The sequence below is a fragment of the Hesperophylax consimilis genome, chromosome 15 (assembly GCF_061612785.1).
Source record: "Hesperophylax consimilis isolate HC1 chromosome 15, BYU_Hcon_1.0, whole genome shotgun sequence".
NCBI classification, from domain to species: Eukaryota; Metazoa; Arthropoda; class Insecta; order Trichoptera; family Limnephilidae; genus Hesperophylax; species Hesperophylax consimilis.
In genome coordinates this window covers 22799388-22820029 of record NC_142850.1, presented here as the reverse complement: position 1 = coordinate 22820029, position 20642 = coordinate 22799388, and the positions used below count along the sequence as shown (strand labels likewise).

Sequence of the window (20642 nt, the reverse complement as noted above, 5' to 3'; positions counted from 1 at the left end):
TTCCATTTAGAGCTCTGAGATGTTCTTTAGTTCTGATTTCAAAGTTTCTATTGGTTCTACCTATGTAAAAGAAATTGCGATTGAGTTTATAAACTCCTGATTTTTTGTTTGATTATCGCTATCTGTATTATTAAGAATCTTTATTATTAAGATCATTATTGAATCTTTTGGCGGAGATACAAACATCTGGATCTATATAAAATAAGTTATTGAAGTAATTGAATAAAAATATAAAGACTTACTTATTACATATAGACTTCTAATCGCCTTAGCTGGCGTGCTTTAGCTGTTTGTTGACACCTAGGCTTGAGATTAGCCAACAACATCCCGGGTCTTTTGCTGTTATTTTACATAAATATGTTATAACCAGATAATAATTTGTCTAGGACGACCCTAATACCGGTGTTAGACACCCCACCCCTAAACATTTTAGATTAACAACTGATTTCACTGGACATCTTGCCTTGAATAAATTAGTGCAACATCTTTTGCGAAATATTAACTCCACCAGGGATTTACCGAAGCCACATACTAGCTATGGTAATACCTGAAATTAATTTGTCTATTTCATTCGATATCCAAAGCCAGTCGTCTCACAACTGTTGTATGATTTAGCATAAATACCTGAAATCACTGATTTCGACTCTTTACTAATCAAATTGTAAAATAACAACCCTTGCACGATGTTGCCGATACCACAAATCTGTGATTATTTTTTTTAATTTTTTTTATTTTTATATTAACTCCACACAGGAGGCCCTGAAGAAAATAATTTCCCTCAGGGCCTATGTCATCTTTGGGGATGCTGTGTGGAGGGTCTTTTTGTGGAGAGGAAGGAGTGAACATGGGTCTTGAAGAGTCCCATGTTGTAGGAAGGAGGAAACACAGAGGCCGGCAGTTCGTTCCACAGCCGAGCTGTTGAACTTAAGAACGAATCGTAGAAGCGATCCGTTCTCATGTGACAAGTGTCAACTGTGTACAAATGTTGGGCGCGCGTTTGGCGTGTATCCCGACTACGCACCGGTGCCGAAGGGATCAATGATGCTAGTTCCTCAGAGCATCTTCCATTGTAATACCGATAGAACAAGGACAGCATACCTACCTGACGCCTGTGCTCTAAAGATTGCAGTCCGTTTGTTAAGATTGGGGAATCTATCAAACGGACCGCCCGTTTCTGCACAGAGTCAAGGGTTTTTTTCAGGTATTTAGGGGCTCCGGACCAGAGATGGCTGCCAAATTCGACAGTAGGGCGCACTTGCGATTTGTATAGGGTCAGCAGTTGTGTACTATTAAAGTATCTGCGGGCCCTGTACAGTACGCCCAGCTTCTGAGAGGCCAGCTTTACTCTGGCTTCGATGGAGCCCCCATACCTGAGCTGGTCACAAGAATATCAATGGAAGGCCTGTTCGGAAGATTGCTTCCGTTGAAGGAGACTAGATTATCATTTAGATCCCTTCTAGACGTAATCAGACAGGATTGGGTCTTTGAAACATTAAATTCGACGAGATTACTTTTACCCCAGGAGGAAATACTCTCGAGATAACCGTCCATTCTCTGCTTCAAAGCCCTCCGAGCCGTTGGAGTTTGTGTGCCTTTTGGGGGCTTGTCAAACAAAAAGCTATCATGAACTGTACTGTCATCCGCGTAGCAATGAATCGGTGCACATTTAATTCTTGATCACTGTCGATGTCCGTAGCTAGACGTACTTATCACATTAAATAATTTATTTCAACGACTGACCACTGAACATCTTACTTGACTATATAAACGCTTTTACAACAATGTAACCCTTACATGGATTCACCGACGAAATAAGGTAGAAATAGATATTTAATATCACATCTACTCGTATACAGGACTGATCTCGCATTTCTTTTTAATCTATTATTGGTAAAAAAAAGGCTTTACAGAAATATCATCTCTTGCATGCATTTACCGATGGGCAATTCACACCGACACATTCCGTTATTGGTTGCGTAATAATTATTAAACCGTGTTTCTCTGTGTTTTTTATTTGCAGTGCGACAGGAGGAGCCGACAGCCGTCCGATTTCCCCGTCCGGCACGCCCACGGACGAGAATGCCGGACAGATCGGAAACGGTAAGCATCCGGATACCGAGAAAAAATCTTTTTTTATTTAATATTTATTTTTATGATTAATAAATAAGTTATCTTTGCTTTTTTCATGGTGAGTGGTATCATTTTCTTTACCCTCGTTCTTGGTTTTATAAAATTACATGCTTTTATTAGATGCTGGAAGCTCATCCACCATTTTAAAAGCTTTAAATAACTACATGCCTTATAAAATGTTGCCTCTCGTTCTTGGCTTCAATGAATTAGACACTTAGGACGGGTTGTTTCGGAGAATTTGAACAATTCATCAAATTTCAACGTTCATTTTCAAGTTCTGTGAAAGATTTTTTCAAGTTCTGTTTTTATTTCAGTTTTGTCAAGCAACTAGCCTACAATGATATAATAACAGAACTTGAATAAGTGTTTCACAGAACCCGAAAATGAACGTTGAAATTTGATGAATTGTTCTTTTTTTTTAAATTCTCCGAAACAACCCGTCCTTAGTTTATGCCCTGCTACGGATGCCCGAATCTAATTCATTGTTTTAAAAGTATTGTGTCACTTTATTAAAATCATGCTATGTAGGTACTCGTGTACAATATAATGTACAGCTTTCATTTTACTGGAATACAATCCAAGTATCATATCGCAGACTCTAGCTTTCATTTTACTGGAATACAATCCAAGTATCATATCGCAGACTCTAGCTTTCATTTTACTGGAATAGAATACAAGTATCATATCGCAGACTCTAGCTTTCATTTTACTGGAATACAATCCAAGTTATCATATCGCAGACTTTAGCTTTCATTTTACTGGAATACAATCCAAGTATCATATCGCAGACTCTAGCTTTCATTTTACTGGAATAGAATACAAGTATCATATCGCAGACTCTAGCTTTCATTTTACTGGAATACAATCCAAGTATCATATCGCAGACTCTAGCTTTCATTTTACTGGAATACAATCCAAGTATCATATCGCAGACTCTAGCTTTCATTTTACTGGAATAGAATACAAGTATCATATCGCTGACTCTAGCTTTCATTTTACTGGAATACAATCCAAGTATCATATCGCAGACTCTAGCTTTCATTTTACTGGAATACAATCCAAGTATCATATCGCAGACTTTAGCTTTCATTTTACTGGAATACAATCCAAGTATCATATCGCAGACTCTAGCTTTCATTTTACTGGAATAGAATACAAGTATCATATCGCAGATTCTAGATTTCATTTCACTGGAATAAGGATAGTAATAAGGAGAAAGCGACTCAAATTTACACACGCCCGAACTTACACATAATTATATTTCACATTGAATTCGACCGTGTGATATTTCTTAAAACCTATTTATTGTTACCAAGTTTAATTTGTAGAACTCCATTATAATTTAAAGTTTTTCTTTTATTACTCTTATTCTTTTGTTATATGACATAACAGAACTTGTTTAATGAATGAATTAAATGTAAAAAAGAAAAAAACAGGAAAAACAATTTCAAAACTAAAACATCTTTTCGCCAACTTGTGAGATGAGAAATCCAACTTTTATCTGAACAAACTTTGGCATCCCAAAATCCCTTCTCAAGACTCCTCAACTCTCGAACACGCTCCTAAACCAAAATCGCTTTTCAACTGTCGAACACACGCAAAACCTATAAGCCTTTCTCACTGCACACTTCAAAGTGAGGTCTTCGAACAGGAAACCGGCGCCTATTGCTCTTAGGGTAACAGAATACTCCACAAGCTGAAATAACCGCAGGGTTCCTGAAATAAGATGTGAACAATTAAAGATAACTTAACGTCAAGTGTGCAAAATTTCATCAATAAGTATAAAAATTCTGCTTTGGGGTAGGAAAAGGGGGTGGTTGTGGTTTGTCGAAATTACATGTGGACAGTGACCTTTCTTCTGGTTTGAAGGTCGAGTGTTCAAAAATTTTATCAGTCTCCTAATATAACTGTAGATTTGTTTAAAAAAACAAAACTTTTTATGTAATACTGATATATTGATCTCATGCAAACAATACGGTAGATTTTTGTGTAAAAATTAAATCCACATATTTCTGTAAAGCCCGCCCGCCACGACACTTTTATATAAATACGAGGCATATCCAGAAAGTAAGTGTACTGAGGCTCTCACGACCGAATGAATTTTATTTTCGACATGTTGGCTACACTTACGTGTAGCCTGACTCTTCCCCTCCGCAACGAGACCAGTTCAAGGTCAGTACGTTGAGAAGTGTCGACGCGACAACACGTTTCGTGAAAAATGTCAATCCAATCTCCCGCCAAGTGCGAAATACGCGGCGTCATCCGTTATCTCGTTTGGAAGGGAAAACCTCCGTTTGAGGTTTATAATGAGGTTAAAACTGCATATGGTGATAAAGCTATGAATTGTACGAGTGTGCACAAGTGGTATCGCGAGTTTAAAAACGGTTCTCACCTCTTCACCCTCCACCAAAAAATTCAAAACCACAATTTCAGCCAAGAAAATCGTGGCATCCGTGTTTTGGGACTGTCAAGGCATAATTTTGATTGAATATCTGCCTCAAATGGAGACCATCAACTCTGCAAGATACTGTGAGACCCTAAAAAAATTGCGGAAGGCGATTCATAACAAGAGGAGAGGCATGCTGACAAAGGGAGTCAGCCTGCTGCACGACAATGCCAGACCACACACGGCCAACGCAACGAAGGAACTGCTTGCTTCGTTTAAATGGGATGTCCTAAACCACCCCGCACATTCCCCTGACCTAGCACCCTCAGATTTTTATCTCTTTACCTCCCTGAAGCTGTACATGGGTGGAAAAAGGTTTTCAACCGACGAGGAGGTAAAGGGGGAGGTGGAGAAGTGAACGATGGGGTTGGCGGGAAACTACTTCGAGGAAGGCATCAAAAAGTTGATACCACGCTTCACCACCTGCATTGAGAGGAATGGCGACTATGTCGAAAAATAGCTTACATATGTACTACGGTAACCATGTAATTTATTTGTTTCAATAAAAAGATTTGTAACCTACAAAAATTCAGTACACTTACTTTCTGGATACGCCTCGTATATAAAATGTAGATAGATTGCTACAGCTCAACGCACGACGCGTGATAGGCCTCGTTCTTTCCATGTTCATTTTTTTCTCTCCTGCTTGCTCAAAATTTCTGAGCAATCTGTCAAATAAGAGATTGGTTTTCTTATCAATGATCAAACATCAGTATATTGTCACAATCAAGATTCCTTTTTTGTAAAATATTCCTGGCATTGTGTACTGCGTCGTTAGGCATTGGGTACCTATTTATTACAGTTTGATTTAGGAGTACAATAAATTTCTCCCTTTTCTGACCTAGATATAAAAGAATCCATTTTGCCTTATTTTGCTAAAGGAATAAACGTATTAAGGCTGAAGTATTTTAGGACGTTATACATTTTTCTCATGTTCCCACGTATTTTTTGTTAATTTTGTAAGACCCTTTACTTTGTAAAGATTAAAAACAAGTATAATAGTATTTTTTTGCTGGTCAGAAATACCCGTCGGCCTTAAAACTATATTTTTTTGTGAGTTTTTGAACACTTATATACATTTTCGAATATTTTACACCCATCACTCCCCAGTGGGTACTTGGTACTATCCCCACTAAAAGGGTTTAGAGATTTTTCATCTCTTTAAGTGCTATTCTTTAGTTTTTAGTGTAGTTCCTCAGCTTTACCATTCGAGTTATACTTTATAGCTGTAAGTGCTGTTTAACTCATTACAAAGACGTAAATTCGGTTATTAGTTATTACCTCCCATTATATATATATTTTGGACATGTGCTCCTTTCAAAAAGTGTTTTTATTCGTGTTATTCGACATTTGAATTCCTGTTTTTGTCATTTAGTTGTGCAATCAGCTAACATGTCTACATTATTAAGTGTCGACCTAAAGAATTAAAAAAATAAGTTATCTGTGTTATTTTTTAATGAAAAGTTGTATTATCGGTATAATAATAGATGAAAGAAACAATGGAGATGGGCCATGGACCGTTATTAGTGTGAAACCGCGCCCACTAAAGTGTCACTAACATTTTCCATACTAATGTAAATTGCATATACACGTCGCACAGCGGCGCCTCGCCTTTTGTTGCTAAATACACCCCAGACGTATAGCTTTGATTGGCTGCTTGATAGTCCGTGCAATTTGGTCGTAGCTGGACAAAAGTTGGTGCCCTTCCATGTCATGTCTCCCTTGTTTGTATTATCTATCGATGTAATATATAGTTTTTGTTGTCCATAACAACCTGGTTACCATAACCGCCGCAGATATGGAAACCAGGTTCTAGCGTTTATGTTAGGGCTATTATATGAAAGGAATGAATCAACTGCAAGTGGCGATTCGCGCCATTTGCGGTTGCTTCGTTTTTTTCCCATAAGTTGAGGTTCAATTGGGCAGTTCGGCGCGCGTATGTATACCTAGCATTACATGTTACGGTTACAGCTCGCATGTAAATACGCGGCCTAAGGCAGTGGTTCGTCGGAAACTTCCTGTACTCCATGCAGTTTCGTCGTAGCTCTGTGACAGTTTCCATGTAATATTGTTTATGTTATCTATTGACGTAATATATAAAATGTATGTTTTGTTGACTATCCAGTAACACACAAGGCAGTGGCCGGCGCCAAGTCCATCGGGAATTTCCTGTACTCGGCCGTCAACAAGGCCGGCGCCAAAGTCAGCGAAGCGGGCGCCAAGATCAAGAAGACCGTCGAAGAAAATGTAAGTTATTATTTTGTTTACTAATTTAAATGAACCTTTTAACTTATTCACAGTATTTGTAAACATTTATTTTAAAAATATAGTTTTCATTGTCAAAATATTTTACAAAGTTTGTATTTTTCAAAGCCCGCCAATACGTACCTAGGTTTTGTCGGTTAATAGTAAGGCCATTTCCACACGCGTTGGTAAGAAATCAACAAATCCCAAAATAAATAATTAGCAAATGTAAAAAACAAAAAAATACTTTTTAAATAATTTTAAGTGACTCGTGGGCGTGTCGATTCATCGCAAAAGCCCGTGAGAGAGCGGCCTAAGCATCACATACCCCGGTTGGGGATGATTCCCAAATGGGAGTAGTTGTGCGGTAAAAAAAAATCATTATACCTACTCATATTTTTCTCACAAGAGGGTTTAAAAGCCACCTCGCCTTTCTTTCGTATGCGAGAAGATAAATAATTTTTATTTAATAAAATTGATTCCACAGAGTGAACTTGCAGTTATTAAAGACGTAAATAAAAAGCTGTCGCCGTATGTTTGCTTCAAGATATAACACTCCACGACTACGAACTTATTTTTAATTACATGTACTTGAATTTCGATTTTGTTTTCTTAAATGAATGAATAAATAAATGAGTGAATGAATGAATGGAATCTTGGAAATGGAAATAAATCCACTTCCCAACATCCGATCGAGCTGTAACTCGGCAGATAGACTAGTTGTCGATGACAGTGCACTTTACAGGTGCCACAACTTGTGTCATGTTTATGGGCTATAAAAGGAGCCGTTTAAGTCAAAATGTAGATCATTCACCATCCGAACGTTGAAGAGAAAACATCCCCTTAAAATGGACAGCACTGCTGACGAAGCCGCCTATGTGGTGGCACTACTGCAATTAGGGATGCGACAGTGAGATTTTGCTCGGCAACTAAACTTAAGCCGTTCGAAGGATTTACAACGGCTTCAAGAGACTGGTGCCTTCATCCGGAGGCGTGGATCAGAGCGAAGGCGCTACACATCCGAAAGAGACGATCGCTTTATTTATTTTTTTGTCTCATAAGATTTTGAAATAGGTGCGATTTTTGTGACCCCGAGTGTCTTAATAAAAAGCCGAGTATATAGTAAAATATTTAGTTTTTTCAGGTTGATTTTTATTTTGCCATCAAACTCAACTTTCGATCGAAACTGTAACTCGTTTGCTTCACATACCATTTAAAACTACTGGTTTTCCATGAGTAACTATTACTTCGTTATTCTAAGTTAAAAATACAGTTCTCGATGTATTAGTTTTTTGTTTCACTTCGTTAGTTAAAGTTGGCAGTTTGTTCTTCTTTGTGTAAATTGCCATTGTTCTACAAAAACGACGACAGACCCCACGCAAAGTAGGAACTCTATTTGTAAAACTGCCACTTTACAGTAGCCAACTTTGAAGTAGTTTTTACATAACTTATCCGGATAAATTGATAAATCAGCCGTTCTAAATTGTAAATTTCAGTACAAGGATTATTTGTTACAAAACTACGAATAAAATAAGTAGGCAGACTGAATTAATAATACTATTTGGATGATTTGTATGGCGCCGTTTTCTGGAAATCACCTCTGGAAATATGAGATGCCTGAGGCGTATGTGTGGTAAAACCATGTATGATCTTTTGAGGAATGTGGAGATCCGCAAAGAAAGCAAGGCGTAGAGCGAATAAACGAAGAAAAGAAAGGGTGCAAAGAGAATATATGACGCAAATGAGAATGGTAGAAAAACTCGGGGACTTCCGAGGAAGACATGGTACGATTAGGGGAACCAGATACAAGAGTCAGGCCATGTCAAGAGTCAGAACACTAGAAGAGTATGAATTAGACGTTGTATGAATGTGAATGAGACAATCAGTGTTGGTACCTAGCATTGTTATACCTTTCCTATTTTTATTCTCAACCTACAAAATTATCTTTTGTTCACCTACCTACCTTATGCCTACTACAATCAACCAATGTGTCAAAGTATTCGGTTAGAAATCACAAGTCACCTAAAACAAAACCTCCTAGATCACAAGGCCGGGACACTGAATGAAATCAGCCTTCTAACTTGTATGAGAACCTTAAAAAAAACTTATTTTTATTTATTTTTTTTAAATCAACTTAAACATGTTAAGATGTTTTAGTAAATAACAATAAATTGAAAAAATAATAAAACGATAATTTTTGTAAAATCTCATACAAGTTAGGAGGCTGCTTTGAATGAGTGTCCCGGCCTTGTGATATAGGAGGTTTTGCCTAAACTGTGTCTGATTACGGAGCCCCACTTGTTCCACCATGTCGAAACTGTGAAGCCATCGTGAGCTCGCGAGTTTGTGGTGGTAAAAGTGAGTATGCAGTGCACCAGCGCAATTGAAGAGAAGCAAGAGAAGAATTAAGGTAAGTCGGCATTCCTGATTTTCCCCTTTCCGCTTTGCGGCGGTACCTCGTCTGCCTACCCTTGCGGAGAAACGGTGTGATGTTAGTTAAATAAGTAGAAAGTTGTATCCGCACATTTTTTAATATTTTAAAATATCACTCAAATTTACTTTGAATTGAAGTGTCGTTTTCAAAATTAGAACTGATGATGTGTCTAATTCAGACAGGCGATAAAGTTGGTAGGTATCTACCTATAATGTAATAAAAATAAAAATATTTTATTTTTCCAGAATCGGAACCATAATATCCTATAATTTTTAACGGGACTTTTTTTATCATTAATGGTGCTGCCACACGCAAAGCTCACATCAATAGATAATACAAAGCACAATAGCGCTCGCCATACAATCCCATACAGACCCGACACACGTAAAAAGATAACGCGCTATAAGTGTGGTTCTGAACTTCGCTAACCGAATTTATTTTACGTAACCGCTCCCGACGCGATATTTGAAAAGTTATGCGTCCCCCTCTCCGCCGTAAAAAGGAGAGGGGGTCATTTTAATTACGGAGCTACCAACTAAGTTCCGTGTTCCCTTTGACAGCCATGACATAAGCAGCCTAATAATGCATTTCTTATTTATTATGTTAGCTCATATCGTCATGTGTGCTAGTAAATTTAGAAACATAAAAAAAACTTTATTTGGCAAACATACTTAACATATATTTAAAATATAAATATAATCAATATTTGAATTTGAAGTAAACAAATTTTCGCCCTTTCAAAATTAATCATATTTTTAATCTCAGTATGTTTATATGGTAATATCATTCGGTTTTTTGATAAAAGTTGGACGGCTTGGACGAAAGTTGAGCTTATTTTACAATAATTTATTATATGTCGCTTTCGTCGATCGGCGTGCGAACTGCGAATTTCCTGATTCGTCGGATAGGTTATGTCAGGTTATGTGAAAATGCGCTATTTACGCGCAGATTGTTTAAAATCTAAAAAGTTTATAAATAGCATTTATAATTATATAGTTGGCGGCATCATCATCTGAGGATGAGCTGTCCAACAGATCCAGCAATAGGCGACAAGTATCATCCATTTCGAAAACGTGCTCAAGCTGTCAGTAAGTAAAGTTGTCACTTTGACAGATGAAATTATGTTCCTCGGCCGCTCTCGAATTCAACTGACCCCCTCTCCTACCATAGGAAGAAATATTTGATAGCGTCGTGTGTCGGTAGAAAAGATGATGCGCTGTACATTAACTTTTGATGTGAGCTTTGCGTGTGGCAGCAGCTTAACCCCACCCAAGAGGTCCTGAGGAAAATACTTTAAAAGTCCAAATAAATACGTCCATTTCACGTTTGACAAAAATGAATCTTTACTGAAACATTAAAATGGCCATCATCTTGAAACAGAAGCGATTCGTACAAAAAAATTACAGACAGACAGGATTCAAAATGGTTGAATTATAATAAGACATTGGTACGCTCAGCCATTAATTTTTTATGAAAATATTTTATTATAGTATAATGGCTTATAACGTAATTTTATCGGAGGATTTAAAGAAGTAACAGGCCCATTTCATTCTGTGTGCTGGCCTTTTTTCAGGTGGTTTTGCTCCCCCCGCCCCTACGTCCGTTTCTCATTTATTACCGTCTTTGTAAGATTTTTATGTGCCAATTATTGCGTAGGAGACATACCGCGTAACCTTCTTTCTTGTTTTAGGGAATTTCTCGCGAACCTGTGGAGTTAATCGAGAAAACAAGTTATTTTAACTACCCATTTAAATTTTTGTTATTTGTTTTTGGGGTATTATGCCGTGTTGCGCTAACTCCTTCTTTAGCCAACGTTTCGGACAGCATTGCAGTGTCCATCATCAGGGCAGATGTCTTATTTGAGGTTGTGTTAAAATGTGAGCTTAAGTATGAGGTTGTGATACCGTGTTGCCAGCTTCAACCCTCTGAGCTAACATTAACGTATCATTTTTTTATTTAAAGTGGTTTTCTTCGTTTAGCTCTGGTGTATCCGTCAATTACCGGATACCAAGAACTATTAAGCTTAGCTCCATCGTCTCTATTGATGTTTACGGGATTTTTATGAATTTCAATGGCCTCCGTAATCAGCCGTGCTCTATAAGTTTTCGGTCTCCCCAGGATTTCAGGAACAAATCCAAAGTAATGCCCGGTGTCAATCAAATGCTCGGCAATTGCCGATTTGTCAGGGTGGCCGAGTTTACAAGCTCTGAAGTGTTCCGAAATTCTTTTGGAGATAGTCCGCTCTGTCTGGCCTACATAGACCTTGTCACATCCGGAACAGCTGAGTTTATACACTCCATCTGTTTCCAGAGGAAACTTAGTCTTTGCAGACCTCAGTAAGTCCTGTATCTTTGTTGTTGTTCCGAAGACAGTCTTGATATTTTCCTTTCTCAAACATCATACACAACCTCATACTTAAGCTCACATTTTAACACAACCTCAAATAAGACATCTGCCCTGATGATGGACACTGCAATGCTGTCCGAAACGTTGGCTAAAGAAGGAGTTAGCGCAACACGGCATAATACCCCAAAAACAAATAACAAAAATACTTTTGGCCGTGAAAATCTTAAATCACCCATTTAAATTTTTATTTCAGCGCCGATTGAAAAAGTGTGTCGACTTGACAAACTCGATAAAAGAACAAATCAAATAATTGCCAAGTATATTTGAAGTCAGCGGAGTTAATACTGCTGTAATTAGGCACTTAGTAAAAGAAAGATTATTTCTTTTAGGTAAGTTAAGAAAAAAAGTTTGCTATTGGAAAATTTGATTTATTATTTGGGGGGGGGGGATTTTTTTTTCAAAATTATATTTTATTTCTTGTATTTTGTATTTGAGACAGTTTTGTGGTTGCACCGATTGCAGAGATGTGCTTTATTTCAAATAAATCCATTTCAAATGGAAATGCAAAATGCAAAATGGGTATTTTCCATTTTGCATTTTAAATGCTTTTCTCAAAGCATTTTTCATTTTAAATGCCTTTTTGCTACATTCTTCCTACTATCTCCACTCATCTTTTTTTCATAAGCCCCAAATATCAGTCGGTCCTCAACCTCGCTATGAGAAATAATTTACATTTGTCAAGTTGCTCCCTGGTAGGAGCCCTGGCAATTGAGTGATACCATTAGATACAAAAAATACTGATTCAAATACTGAACATGGGGCCATGACGCTGTAATATTAAATGTTAGATTGCAGTTTCTACGTTTTTACGTTGACAACATTAGTCCCGCGCAAATTTTTTGTGGTTTAATAATCTGTAGTCGTGGTGTTTTTGCATTTACCATCATGTAATATGTTTGTTCTACATTGATGTCCATTATTAAATGACAAAATGTTTAAAAATTCTATAATTATTTTAATTTGTTGGACCTGAGAAACCATTTTTCATTTTCAATGCATTTTGAAAATAGTTATTTTGCATTTTGCAGTTGAAATGCTTTTCTAAAAACCATTTTGCATTTTGCATTTTCAAATGGAAAAGTTTTGCATATCAAATGGTTTTGGGTACCCATTTTGCACATCTCTGACCGATTGTGACAATTGTTTCAGTCAGTTTCATAATATCACTTTATTCTATAAAGTGATACATTATGTTATTATCCTCTTTTCCACCATAATATGGAAGAATTTTTATTATTAGATTTCGCTAACCTTTGCCATTCAGGCGCCACACTTTTCATGTTTCAACACGATAATAAGTTACTGTAATTTCCCCGGAGAAAATATTAAGTTTTCGTTTGCGAGTTGAGAAAGACATTTTTCTTTCCACTGGCGGAAAAAATAAGAATTATTACCAGGTGTTTATCATTTCTATTATCTTCTGAAGAATACGTTTTTCTTTTTACATTAAATGTTTTGAAATGAATTAAGGGAATTTATTGATAAGTGAAGAAAAAAATTCTTTTTGTACTTAGTTCTTAAGGTGATGCCATACGTAGTAATGCAAAATCATGTGTTTTTAGTTTAAAAATTTGGTCGCCTAGAAATGTTTCAGATGCTTTAATTAAATACTGCAAGTAGAATGCATCTTGGCCTTTGAAATAATCGAGTATTTTTTAGATAAGTCTTTTTATAAGCCCAGAAAAAGATAATGTAAAGGCCTTTGAAAACTGCTTTAAAGTTCAAAATCTCCTAATTACGAACCCATTTTCAGTTATGATTTTATTGTGTAATGTGGCAAATTAAGTTATTTATAAAATGATCGGAAAAAAATTAAATATTTATGCCTGAACATCCACAAAATAAAAGTAAAAGGCACTTTTTGGCCATGTTTTTTTCTTGCATAAATCAAAACAGGCGGATGGTGTTAAGCGGGAATTTAAACCTTATCGCCATCTACGTAAGGGTTGGTATTGATAGCGGCTTAATTTAAAATATTACACGACGTAGTGCATCGCCTTAAGTAATTTACTACCCGAGTTTTAAAACAATCTTTTTTCGATATATTTTTGAATAACTAAAATATACAATATTGCGTGTAGTCCTTTTTAGAGTTAATAATATTTATTAATTTGAAGCCATATTTCAAATCTCCATATCTAGTGATGGATATAACTTTGGGAACTGAAAATAGTTATATCCAATAGCTAGAAATTCCAGACGCTAAAAGCTGTGCAAAATTCATGACGCCAGATCATTCCGCCCGTGAGTTTTTTTTTGCTTCATACAATCATATTTCAGGGTATCTAGCAAGGGCAATCGATAAAGGATTTATCAATAATGTCGATATCTTGTCATCGTTCCCGAGCACGAATGCAGATCGCTAACAACGATTGATAAATAAATTAAGAATACTAAGGACGGGTTGTTTCACAGAATTTGAACAATTCATAAAATTACATTCGACATCGTGATAATACATTCGTATTTAACTAAAAGTTTATTAGGAAACCTATCAATGCATTCGTTAAATCCTTCTTTTTTTATTGTACAACAGAACATTCGTTCCAGTTACAGTACAATTTTACAAACAGTATAATTTTACATCATATCAGCATTTGGGTAAGTGACTCTTCAATAATTGTTTTAGTTCGTTTAAAGAACAGTCATTTACATCCAAATTCTTTGCTAGTTCGTTCAACAGCACCACTCCCCTCGTCATGCTATGCTTTGCCAGGACGTCGGTTTTGCCTTTTGGTACTCTAAATAAGTCATGGTATCGACTTCGGCTGTAGTGGTCTGGTACATATAAATCATAGCATCCCAAGAGGAATGGGCTATCAATAAAATTGTTCCAAATTTTGAAAGATATAGTGGCTAGGCTTGCTTTCCGCCTAGTTTCCAGACTCACAGAATTGGTTTCCTCAAGTAAGTCGATATGGTGCATGAACCTGGGATAGGTTCCATGCGTCCGCATATAGACATACCTGAGGAATTTCTTCTGGATTTGCTCTATCATTTCAATGTACTTCTGGTGGTACGGTGCCCAAACATCGCTCGCATACTCCAGCTTGCTTCTCAGTATGCCATCGAACAATGCTAACATAGCATCTTGGTTATTGAACTGCTTGCATGTCCTAATGACGAACCCAAGAAGTTTGTAGCAAGACTGAGTGAGCTGCGATATATGGCCAGAGAATTTCAGTTCGGGATCAAAGACGACACCGAGATCCTTTACGGAATTTACACGTGATAGTGTTTCGCCCTTTATCTTATAATCGTAAAGTATAGTGATTAAAGAGCGAGTGTAAGACATAGTGACACATTTTTTTGTATTGAAATCTAATTTGTTTATCAACGACCATTCAGATAGTGCATCCAGATCAGCTTGCATTTTAAGACAGTCTTGTTGGGAGCTTATTTCCATTAGAATTTTAAGGTCATCTGCAAACAGTAGACATTTACTATTCTTAACATAGTTTTGGATGTCATTTATTAGTATTAGAAACAACAGCGGTCCGAGGTTAGACCCTTGAGGAATTCCAGATTTCGCTGAGAATTTTTTTGAATTATGTCCATTTACCGAAACAAATTGTTTTCTGGATTTTAAATATGATGAGAAAAAGTTTAGTGTTGGTAGGTCGAAGCCTAGTTTAAACATTTTCCTCAGTAAGATATCATGGTTAACACGGTCAAATGCTTTGGCAAAGTCGGTGTAAACTACATCTGTTTGGTGCCTTGAGTCTAAACGGGTGGCTACCAATCTCGAGAAAGTAAGCAGATTTGTGACTGTTGATTTCTTTGGAAGGAAACCGTGTTGATTTTCTCCAATGAATGGCATAATCTGGAGACTTAATTTGTCACAAATCATTTTTTCAAATAGTTTTGGTAGCACTGATAATACGGCTACCGGTCTGTAGTTTTTGACGTCTGTCTTGTCACCAGCCTTGAAAATGGGACTGACTCGGGTCAGTTTCCATATCTGGGGGAAAGTAGAAGTCAAAATACTGGTGTTAAATATATGACAAAGAGCTTCACTTATCATTGGCGCTATGCTAATGATAGTACTGGAAGGGATTCCATCCGGCCCTGTAGCCTTGTCAGTCTTCAGTTTACGGATATAAGCTTCTACCTCTGTCGGGCTCGTTAATCTTAGGGAAATGTTACCTACGTTCCATGGGACCTCTGTTCGCGTAAAATCTGTACTAAGATTAGGGGTTTCACTATCATACACAGATTGAAAGTAGTCTGCAAATTTCTGACAGATAGATTCTGAGTCCGTTATAAATTTGTCTCCACTATTCAGGCCGTTATGTGACCTGGAGTTAGCTTTCTGTGATTTTATAAAATCCCAGAAGCATTTGACATTGTCTTTGATCCCGTCCTGAATTCTGTTTAAATATTGTCGTTTAGTTATGACAATATCTTTTTTGAGCTCGGATCGCATTTTCAAGTTCTGTGAAGTTTCTATCCAAGTTCTGTTATTATTTCATTTTTGTGAAGCCCTTCGCCAATATTGATATAATAATATAAATTGAATAGAACCTTTACACAACTTAAAAATCAACTTTGAAATTTTCTAGTTCTGTAAAGGTTCTATTCAAGTTATTTATATATTTATTGGCCAGTTGTTTCACATAACTTCTTCTTCTTCTTTCGTATGGTGGGGGGTCAGAGGGGGACATCTAGATCTGCGAGCCATTTTAGGGCCTCAGGCGTCGCCATGTGGACCTCATCAATCCCGCCGGGGAATGAATGGAGCGGGCATTCGTTGACCACATGTTCGGTAGTCTGCACCGCACCACATTCACACATCGCCGACTCTTTAAGGCCCCATCTGTGCATCATGTGGGCACAGCGGCTATGGGAGCACCTTAACCTATTGATGGCGGACCAGGTTTTTTGACTCCCCTTGGCCGGGAGACCTATCGGTCTTCGGCCCCTTAAATAGCGGCATAGTTTGTAGTTGGAGGCCCACTTAATTTGGTATCCGCTTCACTCACTGCACTACCTGCACGCGCGGTAACAATAACGAGCCGGTGGCATCGCGAAACATAACTGAACACTAAAATAACTTTAACAGAACTTGAAAATTATCTTTGAAATTTGATGACTTGTTTAAATTCTGGTAAAACCCGTGCTTAATCGTTGTGAACTATTGTTAGTTCATTGGTGATTTAAATTTATTCCCGGGAGCGATGATGACAAGTTACCGACATTATCATTAAAACCTCGAATCAATATCAATCGAACGCGCTAGATACGTTGGTTTACTGTTCAAATTTGAGACAATTTTTAAAATTTATTTTTACTTCCACATTATTAACTCGTATAAATAATTACTTGTAATATGAAATTTCTACTAATAATGTTGAATTATAATTCTAGAGAGAAAAAGAGGGACACATCCACTAATTTATAGTTACGATTAAACTGGCAACCCTGGCGTAGACACCCTCTACGATTTCATCCTAATTCTCAAGCAAATCCTTTAGCTTACGTGGGAGTATTTGAATATGCTTCACATTTAGTTATCTCTCCCAGACTTGTACTTTACACGGATAAGGAGTATCTGGCAAGGAATGGATATGGTCTACCCAGGCTGCTGGTTATGGGTTTAATAGTCCCTACTCTCTGAGGATTTTAGGATTTGATTATTCGGGTCGTGACTCACCACTGGTGATACTGTAAATATATATTTCTAAGGTGGGAGCAGAGATCACGGTCTGATGAAACCTCCGCTGAAGTTGCAAGTATTTAATATTATTAAATTTCTACGTCACTTGATTAAAATTCAGCATAAATAATAATTGTTCAAATTCTGAAAACAACCCTTCCTAAATCTATTCTGTTAAGCATTAAAATAACACTTATTGAATATTGTTTACATATCATCAACTAAGCATTATTTTCTATTATGGTGCGCAAATGGGAGATCTTGGCATAATAATGGATGAGATACTTGATTTCACTTCCCACATTCAGCAAAAGTTGATAGAATGATTGCCATCGACAACGAGTCTATCTGCCAATTGGATTTGGGGAAATTTGTTAATTTCCGTTCCCAAGATTTGCATTAATTCATTACCGAAAACAAAAGTTAAATTCAAATGGATATATGTATTTAAAAAAGCTCTACGTATGCGTTCTAGCTTATTCCGTTTTCATATTTATTATTAACCCTTAAATGCATGATTTATTTATTTTACTGGAAAACAATATATTTTGTAGATATTTATATGCATATGCAAGGAAATGTAAAGAATTTTATTTTTTTGTGATTTTTTAATGATATTTGATTAAAAAAAAATTGTTGCAGGTTTACAACACCATGTATTTAATAAAAATTAATATGAACAATTTACGTATGAAAAAAAATTCTGAAAACTAATAAGTGTACCGGAAAAATACGAATTATTACATATAAGTATCGTATTATTGTATCTACTTACCTAAGAAAATCAAAATAATAACAGCAAAACAAAACTGTAATTATAACCTTCAACCAATTTTCGAGAATCTTCACTTTGTTAAAGAAAAAGTGACATTTGACATTCGCGAAAGAAAAAAAGGTGATGCCACTCGATAAAATATATTACCGTGAACTTGATAATTCTAAAACGGCATGCATAAAGTATACACCAAAGAGTTAAAAGTGGTTTGAACGGTATGTTGCAGTTTTGCAACAGTATGCATTTAAGGGTTAAGTCCCTGGCATTGCCCAGAGTAGAGCAAATTTTTTTTGAAATCGGACAGACAGTAAACTTCATAGTGCTTTGGAAGTCAAGTGTGCAAAATTTCATCAATCTTGGAATGAAACTGTAGATTTGTATACAAATCAAACAAACGCTTCCCAATCGATGTTCTCCCGCCCGTCAGCCCCATAGACAATCTTCTTTATGTAAATCATGGACCTAAAAAACCCTAGACCGAAAATTAGTGCCTTTTGTTTGGTTGGCGTTAAAGCCATGTCTGGGGTGAAGGGAAATTGCTTGGCAACAATCTTGTTTGACAAACGTTTGAAATGATTTGTACGCAATATGGTGCATAACTATTATAATTTTATTTTTGTGTTGTTAACTCTTGACAGGCCAAGATGCCAAACAAAACGTCTATAACCAATTGGGTCTTCCGATGACCCCATGCATTTTTCTGTCTTATGGGCTTTTATACTGTAGAAATCCCAATTATTCAGTCAATTATTAATGTTAACTTATGTATATGCGCAGGAATACGTAAAATACTATAAATGATATGTCAAGTATTCAAGCTAATATAAGAGGATAATAGCTTTGGGTACTACCTACTCCCCCACTTGGCTGCGGGATAGTTAATGCAGTTATTTAATTCAATTCATAAGCCATAAAAAAATAAGGAATTTCGGAATTTTTCATACATCTTGCCCTTCACCCCACGTCTTCAAATTGTTCTCGAATAGCTGCGTCCAGGTCTTTCTAGGTTCATGATGTAAATAGAAAAATGCTACAATTTTAATAGAAAATGGTCAGTTTTTCGTTTTCTAGTCTAGGAGTAGATAATATACCCCCACAAATATACTTTCGGCTAGTACAAGAATAGGTGAATCTTAATCAAGTGTTTCGATATCTGAATCACTGTCATAATTTTTTTATTTAATGAATTATTTATCAATATGTTTGCCTTCTTCCGGTTTTAGCATGATTGATTACATAGCATTACATTCGAGGATCGGTAGGTTTGAAATCTCTAATGATGAAGCGAATTTTCGTGCTCAATTTGTTCAAGTCATGCGGCCTATCGATTTGCGATTTGGCGGCGGTTTAATAGCGTAATACATTTACTCAAAATTGCCAAATAGATTTGCTGAAAATAATTGTCTAACCTGAAATAAATTTTAGTAATCGAAAAGAAAAGAGTGTAAGTTTTTAATAACGGTGATGTTAGATAAATTATATTTTAATAACGGTGGTTTTAGCTAAATTATATTTTAATAACGGTGGTTTTAGATAAATTATATTTTAATAACGGTGATTTTAGATAAATTATATTTTAACAACGGTGGTATTAGATAAATTATATTTTAATAAGGGTGGTTTTAGATAAATTATATTTTTAACTATTTCATAAGTTATACGAGTTTAACCCCTCGGGCCTCGACAAAATGATATTTCAAAATAAAATACTGTTTTTAAAAGCAGACCAAATACAAATCGACATATGCCATTGAAAATACTAAAATTTTCAACGAAAAACATAGATAAAGTCAGGAACAATTTTTGAACGCAAACATATATAAAGTCAGGAACAACTTTTGAACGCAAACATAGATAAAGTCAGGAACAACTTTTTCTTTATAACTTATTTTGAAGGTTCTACCCATCAATGTAATAAATCTATCATTGAAAAGGAAGATAATACTAACAAATAAACGAAACATGAAACAGAACAAGACGCAGAAAAATAAAAAGATAACGGTCACAACTAGGAATCGAACCCAGGATCTCTTGTCACACCGGGACAGGCGTCTTTGGTTAATGGTTTTTATCGTGTGTTGTGTTAACTGTAATTACTAATTTACACCAAACAGCTTAATTAGACAAACTTAATATAAAAGTTAATGTCACTTCCCTTTTTCGTTTTATGTACAAAAATTTTTATAATCAAATTTGCAAATCTTGACAAATATTTTTCAAATGCAAATGTTGTTTCATAGAATTATTTCAAATTTTACTGGAGCGTTTTTTGTAAATTTTTCTACGGAAAGTAACAAACGCGTTGTTTTCTCTTTTAAACACAATATAAATAATATATCTCACTGAAATTCAAAATGAAATTGTTCCGTAGTCCGTATCACGCTGGGAGAAATATCTCCCAAAATTGCTCTAGGGGTTAAATATGCCTCTAGTGTATCGGATTCTATTTCTACCGGTCGACATCTCACCTTCTTCGCCTTGTCATATTCGGTTGGAGGGAACACATCGCCTCGACAAGGCGCATTCAAGCGTCTCTGCCCTGCGCTGCTTG

At 36.3% G+C, this 20642-nt stretch overlaps 1 protein-coding gene across 5 annotated transcripts in view; it reads left to right on the top strand.

Moving 5' to 3' along the window:
- The window catches only part of Sap47 (Synapse-associated protein 47kD), a 242082-nt gene that overhangs the window by 20186 nt on the left and 201254 nt on the right, over positions 1-20642 (top strand). For all 5 annotated transcript variants that reach the window (XM_089640340.1, XM_089640338.1, XM_089640337.1 and 2 more), the window contains exons 3-4: positions 2021-2100; positions 6702-6823. In XM_089640340.1, coding sequence (XP_089496466.1) covers positions 2021-2100; positions 6702-6823 — 202 coding nt within the window. The remainder of the gene's footprint in view (positions 1-2020; positions 2101-6701; positions 6824-20642) is intronic.